This window comes from Saccopteryx bilineata, chromosome 5, assembly GCF_036850765.1.
Source record: "Saccopteryx bilineata isolate mSacBil1 chromosome 5, mSacBil1_pri_phased_curated, whole genome shotgun sequence".
Lineage (NCBI taxonomy): Eukaryota > Metazoa > Chordata > Mammalia > Chiroptera > Emballonuridae > Saccopteryx > Saccopteryx bilineata.
In genome coordinates, this window is record NC_089494.1 from 40,324,732 (window position 1) to 40,347,982 (window position 23,251).

At 35.9% G+C, this 23,251-nt stretch overlaps 1 protein-coding gene across 1 annotated transcript in view; it reads left to right on the forward strand.

Annotated features, from left to right (window-relative positions):
- The window catches only part of LOC136338635 (dynein axonemal heavy chain 7), a 290,684-nt gene that overhangs the window by 196,059 nt on the left and 71,374 nt on the right, over positions 1–23,251 (forward strand). Inside the window, exons 46-49 of the mRNA XM_066281198.1 lie at positions 2,006–2,191; positions 6,531–6,694; positions 15,020–15,174; positions 22,137–22,327. Coding sequence (XP_066137295.1) covers positions 2,006–2,191; positions 6,531–6,694; positions 15,020–15,174; positions 22,137–22,327 — 696 coding nt within the window. The remainder of the gene's footprint in view (positions 1–2,005; positions 2,192–6,530; positions 6,695–15,019; positions 15,175–22,136; positions 22,328–23,251) is intronic.

Consider the following 23,251-nt stretch of genomic DNA (forward strand, 5'->3'; position numbering starts at 1 on the left):
AGCCTTCAGAGGGAGAGGTAGTCTTTTTGTATCTTTTTGTAGAAACTAAAGCACCCAAAAGTTGAATAACTTGTCCATGGTCAACCTAGCGTCTAAGCAATAAGGCTAAGATCTGAACCCCGGCAATCGATCTGACTCTAATAGCTATGCTCTTTCCCACAGCATCAGACTGCTTCCTTCTGTAGGATATGTGCACATATTCTATCTATATTTGTGCAAATATGTGACCTGGTGCTAATATTTAGAAATGTGACTTATTATTAGGCATAATTTCTAAGTGATCAGTTTTGCCTTAAATAATATAACTGACAGTATATTGTCACTCATATTTCAACTAAACACATTTCAACTCTGCTGTATATGTTTGAAATTTTTATTTATTTTTCAAAATAAAATGTTAAAAATTAGGGTAACATAAAATGAATATATGCATATATGTATACTAAAAATCTGCTTTTGGCAAAGAAATTTTAACTAAAATAGTTTTACTTACTAATTTCTGATGACAATTTTATTATAGTCTAAGACCTGATTTAACATATTTCAACATCATTGGAAGAATAATGGATGAAGAACAAAACTAGGAAGTAAGAAACTGTTAAAAAAGGGAAAATTCAAAAAGAAAAAGTTTAAATTTAAGAAGTGTCAAGAATATTACTATTTAGATACCTTGTATTTTTAAAACTTATCTTTAGATAAACTGACTCAGGATTTTATGTTTTAATCTAAAAACAATTATTTAATGTAAATATAATTACACTAGAAAAAAGTATAAGCCAAATTCTTATTATAAAACAATGTAAATGTCTATTTTTTATCAATTATTTAGTTCCTCTTTTCATGTGAATTATTTAATTTTGAATTTCAAGATAAATTTTAATCTTGTCCTCTTCCCCAAATAATGATGTTAAATCACTTAAAATTACATCAAAATAATTCAGGTATTCTACTAGATATTGCTTTTGAATGGATTGTAATGGTTTTTCCCCAAGTTTGCTACTTTCATAATTACTTTTTTTATTTTTAAAATTACTTTGCTTAATTACATGTAATCAAATTTGGTGAACAGTCTTTTGCACAAAATTGTCTCTCAAGTATTGATTGATGCCCTAATTTAAGTAAGTGCAAATGTCTGAGTAGGTTGACACAATTTAACAACTTGCAAATTGTGCTTTGTGAGTAAACATAAATTATTAAAACTTTTAAACATTTTAACCTTTAAAATGATCAAATCAACTATAGTTAAATGAGTGAAAAACACAAAATATTTAAAATAAAATGCATTTAGATTATTATTTTGTGTGTGTGTGTGTGTGTGTGTGACAGAGACAGAGAGAGAGGGATAGATAAGGACAGACAGATAGGAAGAGGGAGAGATTAGAAGCATCATTTTTTTGTTGCTGCACCTTAGTTGTTCATTGACTGCTTTCTAATATGTGCCTTGATGGGGGGAGGGGCTACAGCAGACCAAGTGACCCCTTGCTCAAGGCAGCAACCTTGGGCTCAAGCCAGCAACCATGGGGTCATGTCCATGATCCTGTGCTCAAGCTGGCAACCTTGGGGTTTCAAACCTAGGTCTTCTGTGTCCTAGTTCGATGCTCTATCCTCTGCACCAACACTTGGTCAGGTTCATTTAGATTATTAAAATGGAGGAAGACCATATATATTTGCAAGAGAATGTTGTTCATTACATCATTAACTTTTAGTGTCTATATTGTAGGCTGTTTCCTTGAATAGAGCTATCTTTGCATTATATGAGAAATACTATTATGAATTTCAAAATTGTATTAAAATACATACTTCATTATGAAGAAAATTCTAAAACATCATGAACCTCACAGTGTTCATAATAAACTGTCTCACATTTTTCTTTTAGAGACTTAAAAAAAATTCCAATCAGAAATTTGTAATTAAAAAATCACTTATCTCTGAAGATAAAATCTCGCAGAACTTTAAAACTCATTCTACTTGTGGATATTGACAAAAATTTCCATTCATTTTTGAGGTTGACTTGTGCAGCAAAAAGCTAGAACGAGCTGAGCAGTTGATTGGAGGCCTTGGGGGCGAGAAAACACGGTGGAGTCAAACATCTCTGGAGCTTGGGCTGTTGTATATCAACCTGACGGGTGACATCCTCATTTCCTCAGGAGTTGTGGCTTACCTGGGAGCCTTTACATCTAACTATCGGCAGGTGAGTGATACAAGCCGATTTCTAAGGTCTCTTCCTGACTCTCCCATGACAGCCGACAGTAATCTTAGGGATGTTTGTTTGTTTGTTTTGGTGGAGAAGCAAAATGTGTTTAAGTGATTTCTAATTAAAGTTATTCTCTGTATTAACCAAAAGATGCTCTATAAATACTTTTCCAAAATCTTATTGTTTTAGAAACAAAAAGATTGACTTTAAAATGTGGTGTGAAATAGTAGACCCTAATGATAAAATTTTAGTTTCTAAATAAGTATAAAGGTATCATTATTGTGTGTATGTTTTATCAACTAAATTGCCTATGAGTTTCATTAATAAACGATTCCAAATCACTTCAGAGACTGAAACTTCAGGGGAAGAAGCCGTGAGCTTGCCTGAAACCCAATTGATAAGGGACTTTTTATCTCAGGAAACACAGACAGAGTTCCCTGCTTTGAATTGCTACCCCTTTGCCGGATTCTACCTCTGTCTTCTTGACTCAACTCCTAACTCTGTTTCTCCTCCCTGCCTTTTCCTTCCACTTTCAGTCCCTTTATAAATAAAACTCAGCATATTCTTCAGCTCGATGTAGGAAAATTGAACTGGAACTCAGCTCAGAACATGTCCCTTTTAAAGCAAGAGGAGAGATTTAGAAAGATTAAAAGAATTAAAAGAAAAAGGAAAGGAGGTTGATGAGAGTAAAGAGAAGGAAATTTAGAACATTTGGCAATAGTTTCTGTTGTCAAGCAAGGAAAGAAAGAGTAAACGATAACACCTTTATCATCTTATAAGTATTTGCTTATATGTGGTCTCAGCTGAACCTCACTTAATTTCAGGACTTTCTCTTAAGCAGGATTCTTGGTGGGCACTGTTTTAGTTTGTTTATTTGCTGTATGTTTTTAATCAAAATGGTTTAAAATCATCACACAGATGGTGCTTCTGACTTGAGTCTTCTGGGTTTGGGGGGCCCTTGTCTTGGTGTACAACTTCTCTATTGTTCTTAGCTTTGTTCATTTGTATCTTTGAGTGACTGTCTACGGTTATGGCATTAATATGTTGTAGTTCAAATGGTTCAAATATAACACTCTTTACTTAGTAATAGATATGTTTGCTCAACAGTTTCATAGGCTGAGGCTTATAAAGAATAAGAAAATTGCTCAGAGCCACACAGGGGTTAATGACAAGAGTGTGAATGAGACTTAAAGCCCCCTAACTTCTTAATTGAGCACTCTCTCCTCTTCCACATCAGATTGGAACCATGAAAGGAGGATTAACTGCAGTCACCCTTACCCTCTTTGTTGGTTCCCAGCATGGCTCTGGGTGTCTGCACTGGCACTTGCTTAGTGGTCCAGGGCCATGCTGACAGTATACCAGCAAGAACCAGCAAGAACCATTCCTCCCATTCCACCTCCTCCCACAGACTTGTTCCAACGCATGCATCCTGCTGACATCACAGTCACCCGCTTCTACCAGAACGGGGTTGCCAGTCAGACCACCACACAAATGCTTCAAGAGAGCACTGAGGTGGAATTTACTGACAGAAGCAAAGCAACAGTCAAGATACAACCAAAGCTCATAGCTCCTTCTATGAACTTCTATCCACTGTCCCCACGACGGACTCAAGAATCCATGTCACCCCATCTCATCTCATCAGCATGAAAGCTGACAAGCAGTTTTATCCCTTCCTGGCTTCACGGTAGAAACCCAGGCTTTTACTTTCCTTTATGAGTCTCTGACTTCACTGTTTCTTCTGGTGAATTCATTCTTTGAGTCCTACTCCATGATCTTCTCTTTTATTTCTTTAAGTCATAGTAGCTGGCAGTTTACACCCCATCAAGAGTTTCCTATTCAATTCTAACTTTAATTTATGTGCTACTGAGCACACTATAAATTGTAATGTAACAGTTATAGTGGCAGCTTCACTGCTCTGCTGAGATCCTCCTGGCTTCCTGTGCTGTCACGTGTGTCTCTTTTTTGGTACACTTCCCAAAGATTCTTGGAATCCACTTGCCCAGCATTTGGAGAGGTAGAGTCGCCTGGGAATTATCTTCCCTTTGGCTCAGGCCTGAATGAATGATTAACAGATGTGGGAGTCTGTCTCCCTTCCCTCTCACTGGGACAACTCTGAAGAATAACTTCTACTTTCTGTGGGATCAAGATGAAGCCACCTGCTGCAGAACTGGCTGGCCCTTCACCTTTAACTGGCTGCTTCCAGTCCTGTCCTGCTTCTCCTAGGCTCCCTTCCTTAATAAATCATTTCACATAAGTCTTCATCTCAAAGTCTGCTTCTGAAAAACCCAACTAAGAAAAATGACCTAATAGCCTGACCTGTGGTGGTGCAGTGGGTAAAGCATCCACCTGGAATGCAGAGATTGCTGGTTCAAAACCCCCGGCTTGCCTGGTCAAGGCACATATAACAATCAACCGCTATGAGTTGAAGCTTCTTGTCCCTTCTTCTCTCTCTCTCTCTCTCTCATCAATACATAAAAAATATATTTTTAAAAGACCTTATAATAATCTTGGTTCCTTTTGAACATCAAATTCTCAGAATGCTAAGAACCCTCAGTAAACAGCAGGATTCTCTTCCCTGCAATCTTGAATTGGGTAGTTGTCAGTTATTCCTCAGCCTCTTTGTCGAGTTGGTACCTTTCATTAAAAAAAAAAAAGAAAGAAGACTTCAGTTCTCCAATGATAACTGGGCCCGTAGTACTTCAATAAATTTTAAAAATGAGTGCCTGACAAAACTCAGAATATTTACTTAGCTACAAAATATCTTCCCATAAAATGTTTATTAATTAAAAAGGGAAAGAGCAACTTAGTGGAGAAGCTATACTACAATATTTCATAAGCACTGTCTTGACTCAGCTTTGAATCCTGATTAAAAGCTCTGCATTCCCTATTGCGGGCAGTTTGCTAAGCTGTCCCCACAGCCATTTCCTTCATCGGGCTGTAAAGCTCCAAGGTCACACTAGGCACGGCCCTAACTTCCAGAGGCCCCCAGGCACCTGCCACCCAGGATGACTCTTCTGGCTGTGTTTGTGGGATTTTTCTAAGTACTCAATCTCCAGGAAACCCAGGAAACCTAGCTTGTCATACGTAAACTATCCTCCTACATACAGTTCCGCTGTGTTGTTACCCTGTATCCAGGTGCAACCCCCTGTGTGGCAACCTTCTCTCATTTGGAGCTTTAACAAAACATTCTTTCAGCTAAAACCCAAAGATATCTTTGGGTTTTGTTCCACCATCCAGAGAAGCTATAATCATACTTAAGATCATATAATTATGAAACAGAAACCTGGCAGACACCTTAATCAAGTGATAAAAATCAACATCATCAATACGTGAACAATTTGAAATCATGTACCATTGATGGAAAGCAATCAAAGAACACATCATTTCTGTAATATTCTTGCCAAAGGTGTCATGAGAGATTCATCACACCGACCCAATTAAGAGGCATTCTGCAAAAAACAAACAAACCCTGGCTTATCAAGGTCATTAAAGTCATCAACTCCATCCAAACTGTCATGGCTTTTCCTGTGCAAACCTAAGGGAATGTTGGTTGCACCTCCCCAGCAGGAACCTGAAGGGGGCGGTAGTGCCCACCATGCCCTCTCAGCTAGCGCCGCATCACACGCCCAGCATGCTCATCTACCTCCGGGCTGGTATCAACACCTATATCCAGCTTCTCTCTGTCTCTTCCCAACCTATTTTCTTTCTGGTCATATCTTTTACTATTTCTGAATTCTTTGATCTGTAACCTCAAATTGGTTTTTGACTTCTGACTTTTTGAGTATGAACCTTGGATTGAAGTACCCCTCTAGTTCCAGAGCATCCCGAGTAGGGTATCACAGACCCCAGTATATGTTCTGATCCTTGCTGGTGTCTAATAGCCCTGCCGTGGTTCCTCCGCCAGGGCATGTGAGAGCCAGAAATAAGTGTTTCTATGTCCCCTACCAGTTCAAATTGGATTTACTGTTATACGATAATACTGTATTATGTTTATTATTTGTAATTTAAAGAAAATATGTAGAAAAACAAGGTGGTCTCCAATTACTCTGTCAGATGAAGCTTTAGAATAATCATTGGCAATTATTTTTTCCAGATACAAAATTCTGGCTTCTCTATTAACTGATCATCCAAACTTGATCTCAACATTGGATATAATTAATTTTCATTTAATACATAGTGGACCTTCCAAGTTATAATTTTATTTGGGAAAAATATGATAGACACAAATCATTTTTAAGGTAGAATTTCAACAATGGTTTGTTGACTCACTCAGTCAACAAAGTATTCATTTAGTAACCTCTAACTTTTTTTTTTAATCTTTCTGTTTGCCTTAAAGTACCAAATCAAGGAGTGGACAAATTTGTGCAAAGGAAGAGGTATCCCCTGCTCTGATGATTATTCCCTTATGGCTATCTTGGGAGAAGCAGTGACAATTCGAGCCTGGAATATTGCTGGGTTACCTTCTGACTCATTTTCCATTGATAATGGAATCATCATAATGTAAGAAAAATATTTTTCTCACAAATGATCCCTCTTAATTAGTATATTTATTTACCTGTGCAGCTTTTTAACAATTACAACTAATAAAATTCGATAGTATTGAAATTTTTTTTTACTTAATTAGCTAAACTAAATATGAATAATCTCTTCCTTCTGCTATTAATATTAGAGTAGTTAAGTATTAGAGACCATGGTAAGCAAACCAAAGAACCCATATTACTTGCTTAATTATAAATCAGTCTGTAGCAAATAGAGCAAAACCCTACCATAAGTAAATAATTTCCAGAATTTTTATTCCCAAGGACTTGTTATCGCAGGTTGATGAAAGGTTCAGGAGCATGTTGTTGGAGCTGAGGATTTTGGGTGTTCCAAATTCTGTATTAGTCCCTACTGGGTGTGGGACTATCTTAAATGGTATGGATACACTTCCGGGTCATGGTCTGATTGGAGCTTTTATGACAATGGCTGCTATTCCTAGAATCTCCTTGTTAGTAGATAAATCTTATGGAGACTGGGTTGGGAGAATACTGGAGGCTCATCCAGCCTCATCTTTATCCCAGCTCTTACCTCCTGGAAGCTAAGGCCTTCAGCTTGCCCCAATGTGAGGACGATTATCAATTGTGTCATTTCCAAGTTCACATTACCATTCACTTTTCACTAGGCCAGCCTTCTTGGGGATTTTATATGTTAGAAACAATGCAGATAAACCATCAGTAGGAAATGTTCAGTTCTGTGTTACATGACTCTTTTGATTAGGTGTTAGTTTACTATTGAAAAAATAACAGCTAATAGTACTTAAAGTTAAAATAGTTGAGGCATGTGAATTTTATAAATAGAATTAACTACTATGTGTGAAGACTAGTCATTCTTAAATTTTTTTGTATGTAGTATGTATAAATATTACTCTACAAATTAAAACTCTGGTGAATATATTTCTTTACTGCTCAACAAATGATCTTGGCTTATGGATTTCTTTAACATTTATTTACGGAATGTTCTACAGGGATTTGAGGTATGTGCAATTTGAAAATAATATAAAACAAGATAATATCTGATGAGACCACCTAGGCATTTGAGACAAACTAATCCTTATAGTTGGACCCTGAAATATTATGTTTAAAGCTTTCTGGTAACTAAGGCTAAAAAAGAAAAGCTGTGTTACATAGTTCTCATTTTTTAACCAAATAAATTGTACTTAGATAAACTTTTTCAAGAACTAAAATTTAATTATTTTGTTGATTTGGAGAAGAGATTACCAAGCTTTTCTTTGGGGGCTTAAATTAAGTACTATACTCTGCTCTGATAATCTAAATCCAAAAGAGAAATTATGGAATCTAGACAATCAATATGTGCACTAGTTTGCTGCTAAAACAGGTTTTTAAGTGCCTTTTAACAAGTATTGAATGGCTGCTAGTTTGTTTTTTAATTACTTAACAAATAGGTGACATACAGGCATTTGTGTTAATATTTGATGTGAGACTACACATTAGACTGCTATATGGGAGGTTTCTGAGAATTTAGAAGTCCATATTTGACTTCCTAGTTTTGCCCCAGCAGACCAATTCACGTCAACCTAAAGAATAGTCAGATGTTTGCTGTTTTGTTGTTGTTGCTATTGTTTTTCACTAAGAAAAAATATTTTGCTTTTTTCAAACTCATGTGAATATAGTTGGTCATGTCCCACATAGTAGCAGTTATGTCTTTATTGTTTTGCAATTAATATAACTCTGTTCCATCGAGCAGAACATCTATAAGCATTATATCCATCGGAAACTAAATTACTTCTTATTTTCTAACAAATATATATATCTTTTCTTTTGAGTCCATTCATATTCAAATAATGACAAAACTGTTGAATATTTCTGCTTTTAAGATTCCAAACCTTTCGTTGATTATTTTTCAAGACAACAGACTCACATCTCAAAGAGATAGAGGTATAAAATGGAGTTAATGAGCCATAACCCCTAGATTTTGGCCATTTGTTAGTAAAAATGTTGAAATATTAGCAAAAAGGTATGGTAGCTATTTCACTAAGAAACATTTTTTTTATTCTTGATCTATTTGTCAGTTTTGGTAATCTTATAAGGAGTGGTTTCAGTAAATAGACTTAAGGTGGTTATTTTATTTTATTTTTAAGTGAGAAGAGGGGAGATAGTGAGACAGACTCCGACATGTGCCCTGACCAAGATCCACCCAGCAATCCCCATCTGGGGCTGATGCTTGTAACTGAGCTATTTTTAGTACCTGAGGCAGAGGCTTCATGGAGCCATCCTCAGTACCCAGGGCCAATGCACTCAAATCAATTGAGCCATGACTACGGGAGAGGAAGAGAGAGTACGGAGCAGACAAGGAGGGTAGTAGAAGCAGATGGTTGCTTCTTCTGTGTGCCCTGACCAGGAATCAAACTCAGGACTTCTATATGCTGGTTTGATGCTCTACCACTGAGCCAACTGGCCAGGGCCTAAGGTGGTTATTTTTAAAGTGATTATTAAGTATCAGATAAGTATCCTATTTAACTGCATAGCACATTCTTCCATTACCTAGAGATACTTGTTTGATAATGGTAATACCTAATATTGAGCACTTACTAAGAATCTAATTTTGTGATAAGCACTTTTTACATACTGTTTTAGCTGAGTGAGGGGCTGATTATTTAAGGAAACTGAAAAAAGCCTATAAAATTTGGATAAGTTAGAATATAAGTAACTTTTGGAACTATTGATACCTGAAAGTCCTTGCCTAATTAGAATTTCAAGGGCTAGTGATAACATTAAATGGAATTGGATTGTATCTGAACATTTCAGGGGAAAGTATGAGAATTGCTTAACAACTTGTTAAGTAGATCAGACCTATATCTAATATAACTCTGCTCTTTAAAAGTGTCTTTTTTACTTCTGTGGGAGTCAGATAAATTAGGTTTATTTCAGCAGCAGTAATAACTGAGGATAATACCATTCCTTTTACGGTTTTATTTATTGTTATGTGTGTTCTAAAATAGCAAAACTCTTTGAAATGCACCATTGTTTTTTTTATTTGCCAAGATATACTTTATTTTCCAAAATGATTATGTCAATGTCTACTCACCAACCATGCACAAGTTCCCATTATTCTACTTGCATGCATACATGTTACAGTCAGACTTAAATTATTGTTAATCTGATGTGTAATAGTATCGCATAGAGGGTTTTTAAAAAAATTAAGTCTTGGATTTGCTGTACAGCTAAGTCATTAGACAGTCATATACTTGACATAGTATTAATCTCAATACTTCCAGTACCTACCTAGCGCCATACATGGTTTATACAGTATTATTGACTATATTTCCTGTGCTTCACTTATCTTCCCATGACCTTTCGTAGTCACCAGTTTGTGCTTCTTAGTCCCTTCACCTCTTTCACCTAGCCCCAACACCCTCTCCCCTCTGGTAATCACCAGTTCTCTCTGTGTCTATGAATCTGTTTCAATTTTGTTTGTTCATTAATTTTGTTATTTAGATTTCACATATAGTGAAATCATATTGTAGTTGTCTTTCTCTGACTGACTTCTATTTCACTGAGCATAATAGCCTCTAGATCCATCCATGCCATCACAAATAGTAAGATTTCATTCTTTTTAGAGCCAAGTAATATTCTGATGTATATATAGATATATACCACAGCTTTATTATCTACTAGTCTATCAGTGAGCATTTGGGTTGTTTCTATTGCTGCCATCTTTGGAATTCTTGCACCACTGTTATATATTCAAATTCTTCTATGCAGACCATTGTGAACATTATTATCACTGTTAGAAGTCTGTATTTTTCAAAAACCCAAAGAGCACCAAATAACAATCCTCTCAAGGCAACAGCAAAAGAACAAACAGTATCAACACCTGAAGTGCTGAGTGCTATAAAAATTCAGTGTCCATCTGGGAACTACTGGTTTTAAAGCATCTCTGGACTCAAGAATGTTTTGGATGAAGGAAGAGCAAAGATAGTGTGGATAAAAACGTTGTCTTGTCAAAATATGATGCAAAATAATAGTGGAGATGAAGTAGACAATACATAAAGTGCTTGTTCATTTCAAATTTAGGAATAATATTTATCCATATAGTGAAGCTATTTAACCCAAAATGTGTTGCATATAGCTCTTCACAATAATTATTGTTATATTTTAGAAGCCGGCACATTCTTTTCAACCTACCCTGTAGAATATCTCCTTTGAAATTTATTTATCTGATATATTATTTTATGGAAGCCCTAATTTTTAAAAGCTAATATTGTAAACTGAAGTCACAACATTGTCCTGCTTTTGAATCAAAAAGATGTTATGTTGCGGATGTCATTTGCAGAAAATAAGTTTGATATAGTTGTTAATCAGGCATGGAAAAGTATCTTTCTGTATGTAAAGATGTGTGTGTGTGTGTATGTGTGTGTACACACGAAAGAGAGAGAGAGAGAGAGAGAGAGAGAATGAGAGAAAAAATGTGTACATTTCATTGTTCCAGCAGAATTTGTTAGAATTTTTTTTCTATTTGTTGGCTTGTATCTTTCTTGAAAATCAATATTGTGTATCCATTTCTGAATTGTCTATCCCATTGAAAAAATTTTCTGTCTTGAAAATACCATATTGCCTTAACTAATGTCAGTTTATATTGTCTTGAAATCAGATGATATGTTTTCCAACTTTGTTTTTTTGTTTTTTTCAAAATTGTTTTTACCTCTCAATATAAATTTTAAGTCAATATTTTGTTAGATCTGTATCCACTACTTTTTTTTGGGGGGGGTGTATAGTTGTAAATGGTACTTTTAAAAATTGTGTTCAGTTGTTCATTGCTAGTATTAGAAAAGCAATTGATTTACATCTTAGTTTGACCTTTGATATGCTTCTTTGGATATGTTCCATATATGCACTGCTAAGTAAAAAGCTCAGCACTTGTATCTGTTCGGTCACAGAATTAGGGAGTCCTTTCTTCAGGGCTATCCCTTCCACAACTTCGTCCACACTTTCCATATCTCAGGGACCTTTTTCCCCATATTATTCTAACCAAAATGATGATGTTCTCTCAGAGTTTAACTTTCCACAATGTTACACTATCCCATGTGCATATTTAGGGCCAAGTGGCAAAGAGGAAAGAGAAAAATACTGATATTCTCCTCACTTTGGACTAAATATTTTCCCTCCAAATTCATATGTTGATGCTTAAATCCCGAATGTGATGGGGTTTGAAGGTAGGCCCTTCATAGTTAATTAGGTCATGAGGGTGGAGTCCTCCTGAATGGGATTAGTGCCCTTATAAGAAGAGACCATTGCTCTCTACCCTTCACTATGTGAAGATACAAAGAATGGCCATCTTCAAACCAGTCTCCAGAACTGTGAAAATTAAGTGTTAGTTATTTAAGCCACCCAGTCTGTGATCATTTGTTATAGCAACCTGAGCAGACTAAGACACGGTTGTACTCCATGCACAACAGAGGCTCCTTTGCCCAGTTCTGCTATCCAGAGAGCGGGGTTTTCCTCAGTGTCTCAGGTGACTGCTCCATCACTGCTGCTGCTGCTGTGGCTGGGGTTGACACGGGGGCAGGTACAGAAGAGAACAAAGAGAGAAAACATAAAGCACGATTTGCCCCCGTACTGTCTGGCTCGCACATGGTTTTCTTCCAGTCCTCTAGTGAGACTTTTGCTACCTGTGCCTACTGCACAGTCCCCTACTGGGTCTGTTTTCAGGTCAAAGCCAGAAAATAGAAGAAAAAATTACACAAGAAATTCACCATCTCCTTATTGGCTGTTCCTCAGGTTTTAATTTTCTTCCCATTCACTTGTTATTATATATGTTTTAGAATCTGCAAGTAGTTGCTTTTTGTATTTTACCCGGAATTAATTAGTGGGAAAGATAGGTTACAATAAGCTTAGCCCAGCTTTGTCAGCTCCAGAAGTCCTTTCCTCTGCCTCTGAGATATTTTTCTGTGGACCAGTATTCTCTTAGAAAATGTCCATTTTTAGAATGAGTTGGCATGTTTGGTGTTTGTCAGATGTTTTTTGCTATTTCCATTTCACTAAATTATCATATTCAACTTTTATTTGATCTAGGAATATACAATTTAGTGGAGTGATGCAGTTAAGATATTATAGAATTACCATGGTAGAATATTGCCATTATATAAAAGCACTGTAAATGTAATATGGGTGAATTGCTGAAATTTAGAGAAAAAAGAGATCAAGATGGGCTTTGTGGACTGCACACATTTTAACTGACCTTGAAACATGAGTAGGAGTTAAACATGAAAGGATGGGGAGGAAGTGCATTTTGGAAAAAAAAAAAATAACAAGAACGTGGGTATTGTGGCTAAAAAATTAGAAGATACAGAAAGAAGAGTGAGTCATTCAATTTCTTTAGGGAAGCGTAAATGCATTCTAACACACAAATCCTTCAAACAAAAATATTTCTAAAATGTGACAATGAAATTTTTACATATTTATAAGTTTTATTCCTTTCTAATTTCCTTTTCCCCTTTAATTTCTTATGGATAAGATTTTCCTTTATTAATTATATCTAAGATATGAAACTACTCTCTTGGTCTCATGTCTTTCTATATATAATGAATAGTGTTTTTCATCCTTGGTATTCTGTGCCCCTCCACTGAGAAAACAATTCATATATTGAAGCTCTAACCCCCAATGTGATTATATTTGGAAGTAGGGCCTTTAAGGAGGTAATTAGGTTAAATGAGCTCGTAAGGGTGGGGCCCTAATCCGGTAAGACTGGTGTTTTTATAAGAAGGGGAGGAGACACCAGGGATGCATGCACAGAGGGCTGTGTCATCTGCAATCCGAAGAGAGAGGGCTCTGGAGTAACCAGACACACCAGCACCTTGATCTTGGACTTCCAGCCTCTGGTACTGTGAGAAATAATCATATTGTTTAAGACCGACTGTGGCACTTTGTTATGGCAGCACAATGTGGATAATACATTATATATGCTGATACTAAAGGGCAGGACTGTCTTCTTATCGTATCAGCAACATGTTTCATATCAAGATGAAACTTATATGCTAAAAAATATGATTACCTCCATTTTGGAGGGACAGTTATCCGATGAAATTCTAAATTCCTGTTATAATGAAATTGAGTTGAATATGTTATCTTGCTCTATCCCCACTTTTGGTTTTTTTTGCCCCAATCTTTTTTCCTTATCTCCTCTGGTTCTTCCGAGGTTGTGTGTAAAGTTTCTGTGTTCACTTTTGAAGACTTTCCTTAGGGACATGGCCACTGTTATGGCTTGTGTTTACTGAAACATTTAAGAGAAAGAAAAGGAACAGTAATCTTAATGCCGATTACATTTTAGACAAGGCAGAGGCTGTTTGGTTAGTACTATATGGTGAGGACAAGTACTGGTGAAACCATTGTGACCCCACTATGCCCTGGAAAATAAACTGGGTGTTTCATGGTTCACTGGTCTTGTTCTTATCATAAAAGGGAGGATGTGAGTGAGAAGAAAGCAAGAAGTCTGAGCTCTCACATAGTACAAAAACTGACTCTCAGAGAATAGACAGGAGCAGGCAATAGTAGGTTTACTGTGCTATTGTGACATTCTTTTGAGTTAATAAAACTATTGTAATAATTATAATCTGCATATCATTTTCCATACAAACAACTGAAAACCTTCTTTTACCTACCCCTCTATTTCTGTCCATAAAAATCTCAAAATCACTAAGCAAATATGTAATAAACTACATATGTGACATTAATATATAAATACTGAGTCAATGACTGTGTTACACTTAAGGGTCCATGGCTATTATGAAGTTGAGATAATATAAAATTGTGCTTTTTTTTTTTTTTTTTTTTACCATTTTTAGACCATTATATCTTTAATGGTCCAGAGTTCAGAGAGAAATATGATGTCCCAGTTCTTTATCTTTCTCTGTTGTACAAATGATAGCAGAGAAGAGCTCAGGGGTGAAGTGATTTGCCTGAGGTCACGTGAGTAATTAATGGCAGAGCCAAGTTAAGAACTCAAGTTTGCTGAGTAACATTACTGTTAATGGTTGTCATTGTGACTTAATTAGCAAAAACAGCAAATTTTTTCAAAATGTAATTTAACATTTAGAAAACTGACATTTTCCAAAAGAAGTAAAAAAATGCTTGTTAAGTTTGCCAGATGGCTTTTATAGTTGCCATTCTAGCAGCCTGCTCTATTTAAATGTCTCTGCTTCAAGAATGTAGTCTCTCATAAAAAATTAAAAAGTAAAACATGACTATAAAGCATAAGTGATGTGTGCATGATTAAACATCACAGAGCAAGTCATAGCTTGACCAGCATCACCCTTCTTCTCTCTTTCAGGAATGCGAGAAGGTGGCCTCTGATGATAGACCCTCAAGGTCAGGCTAACAAGTGGATCAAGAACATGGAAAAAGCTAATAGTCTTCATATAATTAAATTAAATGATCCTGACTATGTCAGGACTCTGGAAAATTGTATCCAGTTTGGTACTCCCGGTAGGTAGTTGGTTAACAAGCATACGGTTTACAAACACCTGGAGAGGGTCCACTTAACCCAAAATAATGTAGGTTGTTTCCTTTTTAAAGAAACATTTGTGTCGGACTCATCTTAAATAATGACATTGTTCATGTCTTTTATAATTTATTAATAATTAATCAAGTGAGAATATTAGAGATTATAGGTAGGACATTTTCTTTGTCTCTAGATTCATTTGCGATGCATCCTTTAATTGAGCTGTCTTCATTTTTGTCTGTTCTTTGCCATTCTTATTTCTTATTATTACTCCACTTGTATAATTAAAAGGGCCACTTGGTATGCCAAAAGTATTTTAACACGACACTAGTCCAATTATCTATTTATTCTTCTCTTGACATATCTTACAAAAGTGACGGTGAAGTAAGTCATTTTACAAGGCTATGATTTGCCATCACCAATGGAGAGATTAGAAACATGGCAAAGATTTTGCAATAAAGCTTTATGCACATGTCACATTTATCAAAACCAAAAAAACAAAATATTTATGATTGGTATTAATTGAGGTTATTAGTCACATCTTACATTCATGTTACCTATCAAATTTGACCAAATAAATGGAAACATTATGAAAATACAACATATTTAGCCTCAGGACAAGTTTAGCAAATCTCAGGTATTATTAGAGCTAGTATTATATAGAAGAATTATGATAAATTTATCAGGTGGCCTAACAAGCATTTAATTTTCAACATGAATAATTAGTTGATTTTTAAAATATTAACTACAGTTTTAAGTTCTGTTAGGGTAAGCATGAGATGAAAATATCTAAATCTACCAACAAAATCTGTGTCCTACATACACACACAAAATTTCATTTATCCAACTGGTGTTTTTAGAGTGTAGTATAGTGACATAGGAGTCACAAAAAGAATATGATCTCTACTGTTAAACATCGTGCTTTTTTAAATAGACAGAATGAGATAATATCTGTAGCTAACTGTAATAAAAATTTAAAGTAGATGCACATTACTAACATTTATTAGAACTACTGTGCTGTTTTGGATAGGTGCATTGGCTCTGGCAGTAGAGTAGTTGTCCCTGTTACTCAGTCCTTGCGTCAGTGACTTTCCTGAGATCAGTTTGCCCATCTGTACTTTGACCATATAGTGTGGGGAAGAAAGGAGTTACTGTACTCTGAGTGCTTACAGCAGTGTCTGATAAACTCAACCCTGAAGTCCTGGGTTCAATTCCCAGTCAGGGCACACAGAAGAAGCAACCATCTGTTTCTCCACCCATCCCCTCCCCTCTCCCCCTATCTCTCTCTCTTTCTTCCCTTCCTGCAGCCATGGCTTGAATGGTTCGTGCAAAGTTGTCCCCAGGTGCTGAGGATGGCTCCATGGCCTCTGCCTCAGGTGCTAAAATAGTTCAGTTGCCGAGCAACAGAGCAGTGTCCCAGATGGCAGAGCATCATCTGATAGGGGGCTTGCCAGTTGGATCGAGTCAGGGCACAGTCTGTCTCTGCCTCCCCACCTCTTACTTAATAATAATTAAAAATAAAATAAAAGAAAGAGAAGAAAGAGAAACAGATGTCAGATTTTAAAACATTTTATATTTAGCCTTGAAGTAAAAGAATCAATTACTGTTACAGTTTTAAAATATGAGCAGTTGAAGATTCTTTCATTTAAGAAGTTTTTAGGTGTTGGCCTGTTTGAGGGCAGTGGCTCTGAGCTGTCATCGCTTGCAGGCAGCCTGGGCCAGAAGGCAGATGTTTTCTTTCACCTCATCACACACCTGCTTCGGCTTAACCAGAACAGGGCTCCCTTTTACACTGCTCACAAAAATTAGGGGGTATTTCAAAATAAATATGAAACGATAAAATATCCCCTAATTCTTGTGTGCAGTATATTTGTTTATATTGAGTTTTAAAATAAGATCCTCTGATAAAAAGTATCCTGCTGCTTAAAAAAAGTTTGAAAGCCAAGGTTCTGGAAAATAAAGGCACATCTGTATTAGCTACACCCGTGAATAAGGTATGCACAGCAAATTAATCATATAAATATGTGTTGCTGATAAATCAATTTTTTCATACTTCAATAAAATTGAACAAATAAAATAAGAAAGTTTAAAAAATTTTTTAAAGAAATTAACTTATGTGGATCTTTTAATGGCTTTCTATTCACTCTATGAAGAAAAATTTTATTAAGAGCAAAAGCTGTCAGGTCTGAGCCTTCCTTACCTTATGGATCTCCTAGCACTTTGTCCCCCTGGCATATAACATATCAGGGATGCAGAGTCACTGACGGGTTCATGTTTCTTTCAGTTTCCCACTTGTTTCTTCATTCATTCACCTGCAGTATACACTGCTCACAAAAATTAGGGGATATTTCAAAATGAATATGAAGCGATAAAGTACCCCCTAATTTTTGTGAGCAGTATATTTATTTTGCAATTACCAGTGCCGCTGAATACACAACATCAACAAGACAGACTTGATCTCTGCTTTCTTGCAGTTTATTGGTTTTAAAAGGGAGCAGACTGCTCGTGAGATGAGGCTTAGAAGGTGACAGACAGTTCAGGATATTTGAGAACAGGCAGCTAACGTGGTGCTGTTTCTCATCTCTCAGCTTTCTTCTGTGCTCTTATATCCTTTTAGTGAAGGCTTTCAAATTTCATCCTTTAATATACAGCTCAAGTACCTCTTTTTTGTGGCATCTCTCTTGATCTCTCCAATGAAGTGCCAATACTAAAACTTTTATAGATTTCTGCTTTGGCCTTATTATTATGTACAGACTGTTTGTCACCTCCAAGCTCTCTGAGAGAATTTATCAGGTACTTGGTAATTGTAGAATCTACCTTGAATACAATATGTTCCATAGTTGAGCATCCTATGCAGATTTGTTTTTCTATTAATTTGAAGTCTCACATAGGATAATATAGATAATTCATAATAAAAAATAATATTAGGTAATGTCTTAAGTGCAAAAAATGTGAAAAAATACTTGGTTCTCTTTATATTTCTGTTGCTAAGGTTAACCGGGTTTTTTTGGGTTTTTTTTTTTTTTGGTTTTTTTTACAGAGACAGTCAGAGAGAGGGATAGATAGGGACAGACAGACAGGAACGGAGAGAGATGAGAGGCATCAATCATCAGTTTTTTGTTGCAATACCTTAGTTGTTCATTGATTTCTTTCTCATGTGTGCCTTGACTGTGGGCCTTCAGCAGACCGAGTAACCCCTTGCTCGAGCCAGCGACCTTGGGTCCAAGCTGGTGAGCTTTGCTCAAACCAGATGAGCCCTGATTCAAGCTGGTGACCTCGGGATCTCGAACCTGGGTCCTCCTCATCCCAGTCCGACGCTCTATCCACTGTACCACCACCTGGTCAGGTGATAACTGTTTTTAGTGAGATAATCTGCCTTACTCAAAGATAGTAGCAGCCATGTGTTTGGATTGCTAATCTTGATTTCCTACAGCTTTGCAAATACTGTGATGGACTGGAAATTGGGAATGAGGAAGGAGGCTTCTATATAAATCAGCATATTGTTAACTTTGATGACAGAAATACTAAAAAGAGCCAGTCTCATAAATTTGCAAGATATTTTAACATGATATATATTTTGATTTAATTAATAGTTAAAAGAGTCCAAAATTATTATAGAATCAAAATAAAATAGTTAAATTAAGGATAATCTTCTGGGTAACTCATGTACATATGGATTTTTGCTCTTTTTTTCTGTTTTTTAAGTTTAGAATACTTTTGTTTATCTAGTGAGACTTATAGTAAATATTCAATGCTGAGAACACATTTCTTTGAAATCAGGATGCTATAGAAGTCTTTTTAACAGGCTTATCTCTTTGATTCTACTAGTGAAGAAATAAAATTTCACTTTTGAGAAAAAGCCAAGTCTGTAATATTTAACTTTTATAATGTATACTTAAGCTTTAAAATACATATTAATATAGACACTCTAAATTTCATTTCAAACTGAGAATAATTTAAGGCAGGCGTCCCCAAACTACGGCCCGCGGGCCGCATGTGGCCCCCTGAGGCCATTTATCCGGCCCCTGCCGCACTTCCGGAAGGGGCACCTTTCACTGGTGCTCAGTGAGAAGAGCACTGTATGTGGCGGCCCTCCAACGGTCTGAGGGACAGTGAACTGGCCCCCTGTGTAAAAAGTTTGGGGACCCCTGATTTAAGGGAAGTAGGATATGATATTGTATAATATAATATTATTTTTAGTGAAAAATATTTTATTAGATTTTATGCAAATATTAATGTTAAATGTTGAGACAATTAAGCAAAACTTAAATGTTATAATATTGCAAGAAATAAATTTACTAACTTCTGTTTTGGTCATTATGGTCATGTAACTTGGTCTGGCCATCGAGATGTTAGTGGAAATGCCATTTGTGATTTCCAGGAAATATACTTAAAACATGTTTCTTCCCTTTCTGTTTTTTCTTTCTTTCTGATGGCTGGAATGAGGATGTGTTTGAAAGGCCATTTTGGCCGAATAGATCAAAGCCCTATGCCAAGACAGAGAAAGAGCAAGATGGCCGGAACGTGGGTCTCTGGCAGTTTAGATGCATGTTTGTTTCAGTCCTGGACTGACTGTCTCAGGCTTCCCTTTACATGAGCTGTAAATTCCTTCTTATTCATGTCACTATTATTTGCAAGTTTTTATCACTTGCAGCTGAACTTAATTGTAAATAATATACCCTATAATAGGAAAATGGGCAAATATATTAGCATATATCATCCAGAAGAAAGAAAATGTAATTAGTCAAAGAGCACCTAAAACATCAAGCCCAAAATACAAATTCTGACAATATTTTTACCTATCAAATTATAAAACTCATGGATATTGTATTTAACACTGACATTATCACAGTGTTTAAGAAAGCTGTGTAAGTAACCAGACTTCCTAGTTGAAATTCCTGCTTTGTCAGTTATTAAGTGATTTATCTGAAAAATTTATTTCTACTTGCCTATGTCTGTTTTTTTCATTTATAAAACTTAGGTAGTATTAGTCAATGTTTTTTCAAGTTGTGAGGTTAATAAGAAAATACAGTGACAGTATGATGTCTAATCTAAGTACTGTGGTGTATGAAAACAGGTTTAAAAACAAACAAAAAAGATGAGTGCTCATTGTAATTCTGAAATCTCTACAGCCATGTAGGAAAGTAATTTGGCAATAAGAACAGCCTTAATGTGGTCATAACTGTTGACTATTAATAGCACTTCTACACTCCACCATGATTAAGTAATCAGAAATGAACACAAGGGTTTATTCAAAAAGATGTTCACGCTTGACCAGGCAGTGGTGCAGTGGATAGAGCGTCAGACTGGGATGTGGAAGGACCTAGGTTCGAGACCCCAAGGTCTCCAGCTTAAGCGTGGGCTCATCTGGCTTGAGCAAAAAGCTCACCAGCTTGAGCCCAAGGTTACTGGCTTGAGCAAGGGGTTACTCGGTCTGCTGAAGGCCCACGGCCAAGGCACATATGAGGAAGCAATCAATGAACAACTAGGGTGTTGCAATGAAAAACTTATGATTGATGCTTCTCATCTCTCTCTGTTCCTGTCTGTCTGTCCCTATCTATCTATCCCTCTCTCTGACTCTCTCTCTGTCCCAGTAAAAAAAAAAAAAAAAAAAAAAAGGCCGCTTAAGCATTATTAATAATAGAAAAATAGAAGCCATCTAAATAATAGACTAACATATTTAATACATTATGATGCACTCATATTTTAACCATGAAAAATGATTAAACTTATTTTATTTTTAGGCAGAAAATGAAAATTAGTATAAAAATCATCTGGCATCCCTGCTTTGGTTAAGTAAGACCTTAACTGTAAAGGAAATTGACAAGAGGACAGTTTTTGAACTTCATTCAGCCAGGACTCACCTGGGGAAAAAGCAGAAAGTGTCTAAACTTTCACTGCAATAATGATTCAAATGTTTGTCATCCCAAAACCCTGAGCTACTTCTGTCCTGTCAAGAGTGCACATCCATTCCCTTTAGGGACTCCCACAAAACACCATGATCCAAGTTTGGTTACAAGAGCAGCTTCACAAACACTAAATGAAGGACTTCAATTTGGCAAAAGTGTTGAGAACTTTAACAATGTCACTGATCTTACATTAAGGAGTCCCCTTCTAATATGCTATCATAAGAAAACATTCTGAAATGCAAATTTCTTTATACAGTGCTTTTTACTATTGGGAACAGGAAATAATTCAAATAACTAATAAAAGTGCATTGGTTTAAAAATGAGAGAATATTAATATTATAGACTATTATGCAGTAATTAAAAGTATGTTTATTAGTGCCTGACCTGTGGTGGCGCAGTGGGTAAAGCATCGACCTGGAATGCTGAGGTTGCCGGTTCGAAACATTGGGCTTGCCTGGTCAAGTCACATACAAGAAGCAACTAAGAATTGATCTGCCTCCCACTTTCTTTCTCTTTATCTCTCTCCTCTCTCTAAAATGAATAAATAAAGTCTTTTTAAAAAGTATGTTTAGGTGACGGAGGACGATCTCTCTTTGGTTGATGGGTATGCAACAGAACTAAATGACAAGATAACCTGGAAATGTTTTCTTTGAATATATGTACCCTGATTTATTGATGTCACCCCATTAAAATAAAAATTTATTTATAAGAAAAAGTATGTTTATTAGTTTTTAATAACATGGGGAAATATTTAGGCTATAATGTCAAACAAAATAATTAAGATGCAAAATGAGATGTATTGTTTAGTATCAACAGTGTATAAAAAGGATGAATAAAAACATTGAAAAGAGAAGTATAACTCATTCAACAAATAATTATATAAACAATTTTGTGTCATTTTTCTATCTCTATATAGTATGATAAAAGTATAGGTAATTAGGAACAGCAGCAATCTGGAAAGCTGAAAGATTTGGAGGCTTGCAGGTTGAAAGTTAGCATATAAGATAACATGGCATTGTCTTCTGATTTTATTGCAGTGTTGCTAGAAAATGTTGGAGAAGAACTAGATCCCATCCTGGAACCACTTCTACTAAAACAGACCTTTAAGCAGGGTGGGAGCACATGTATCCGACTGGGGGACTCTACCATTGAGTATGCGCCAGACTTCCGCTTCTATATCACTACCAAGCTAAGAAATCCTCATTATCTTCCTGAGACTTCAGTTAAGGCCAGTATCTAAAATGAGTGTTTCTTTATCAAATGTTTACAATTCATGACTTTATTTTCCTCCTGAGCCATAGGAACAGGTCTTCTAAGAAGAATGAATTTTGTCCTTATTTGGCATTTACTGAAATTGCTATAATTTCCAAATGTCACTTTTGTATGTACATGTAGTAATAAAAGAGCCTTCAGTGTGCAGTGAGAAAAGGCCATGGGAATCTAATTTCTACAATTGATGTCATTCTCAGATTTTCATTGTGAAAAGCAGGTGACACATATACACATTCTTTCTTTGTAATAAATGATAATATGATAATCTTTGGAATTGAAATTCAGGAACAGAACTTTATCATTCTTCTTTCTCAGACTAAGGTTGCCACTATCTGATTTTATGCAATTACCTAAAAGAACTGGATGTTGCTGTTTTTTTTTAATCACTGGTTCTTTAAAAATACTAAAAGTTGCTTCAAGAGAAAAGTTAAACATTTTAGTAAATGATTAAAATGACTCGAGACATTGATCTGCACCTGAACTCCTGGAGGCTATTCCATTTTTTATTCCTAATTCTTAGTCCTGGTTGGCACTTGGTAAATATTTGCAGAATGAACAAATGAGGGGGGAGAGAAGGCGTGTGAGAGGGATAGCTTTCATTTACAGAAACTGGCAGGAGAGGACATTAAGAGATATTGATTCAGATTTTGAATGTTACATATAGAGACAAGATTTATCCAGGGAGTTCAAAAGCTGTTCTTTCTTGGAAATATTTGAATTCCTATAGACATCTCTTTGCAAAGGCAGAGGAAGCCCTATGATGACATAATTCATTCCCTCTAAGATGAATAGACATAGTCCTTGCTTTCAGGAGGTTTACATTGTAAACAACGTGTACATAAAGTGACCGTATTTATGACTAAAAAGACATAGAGAAGCT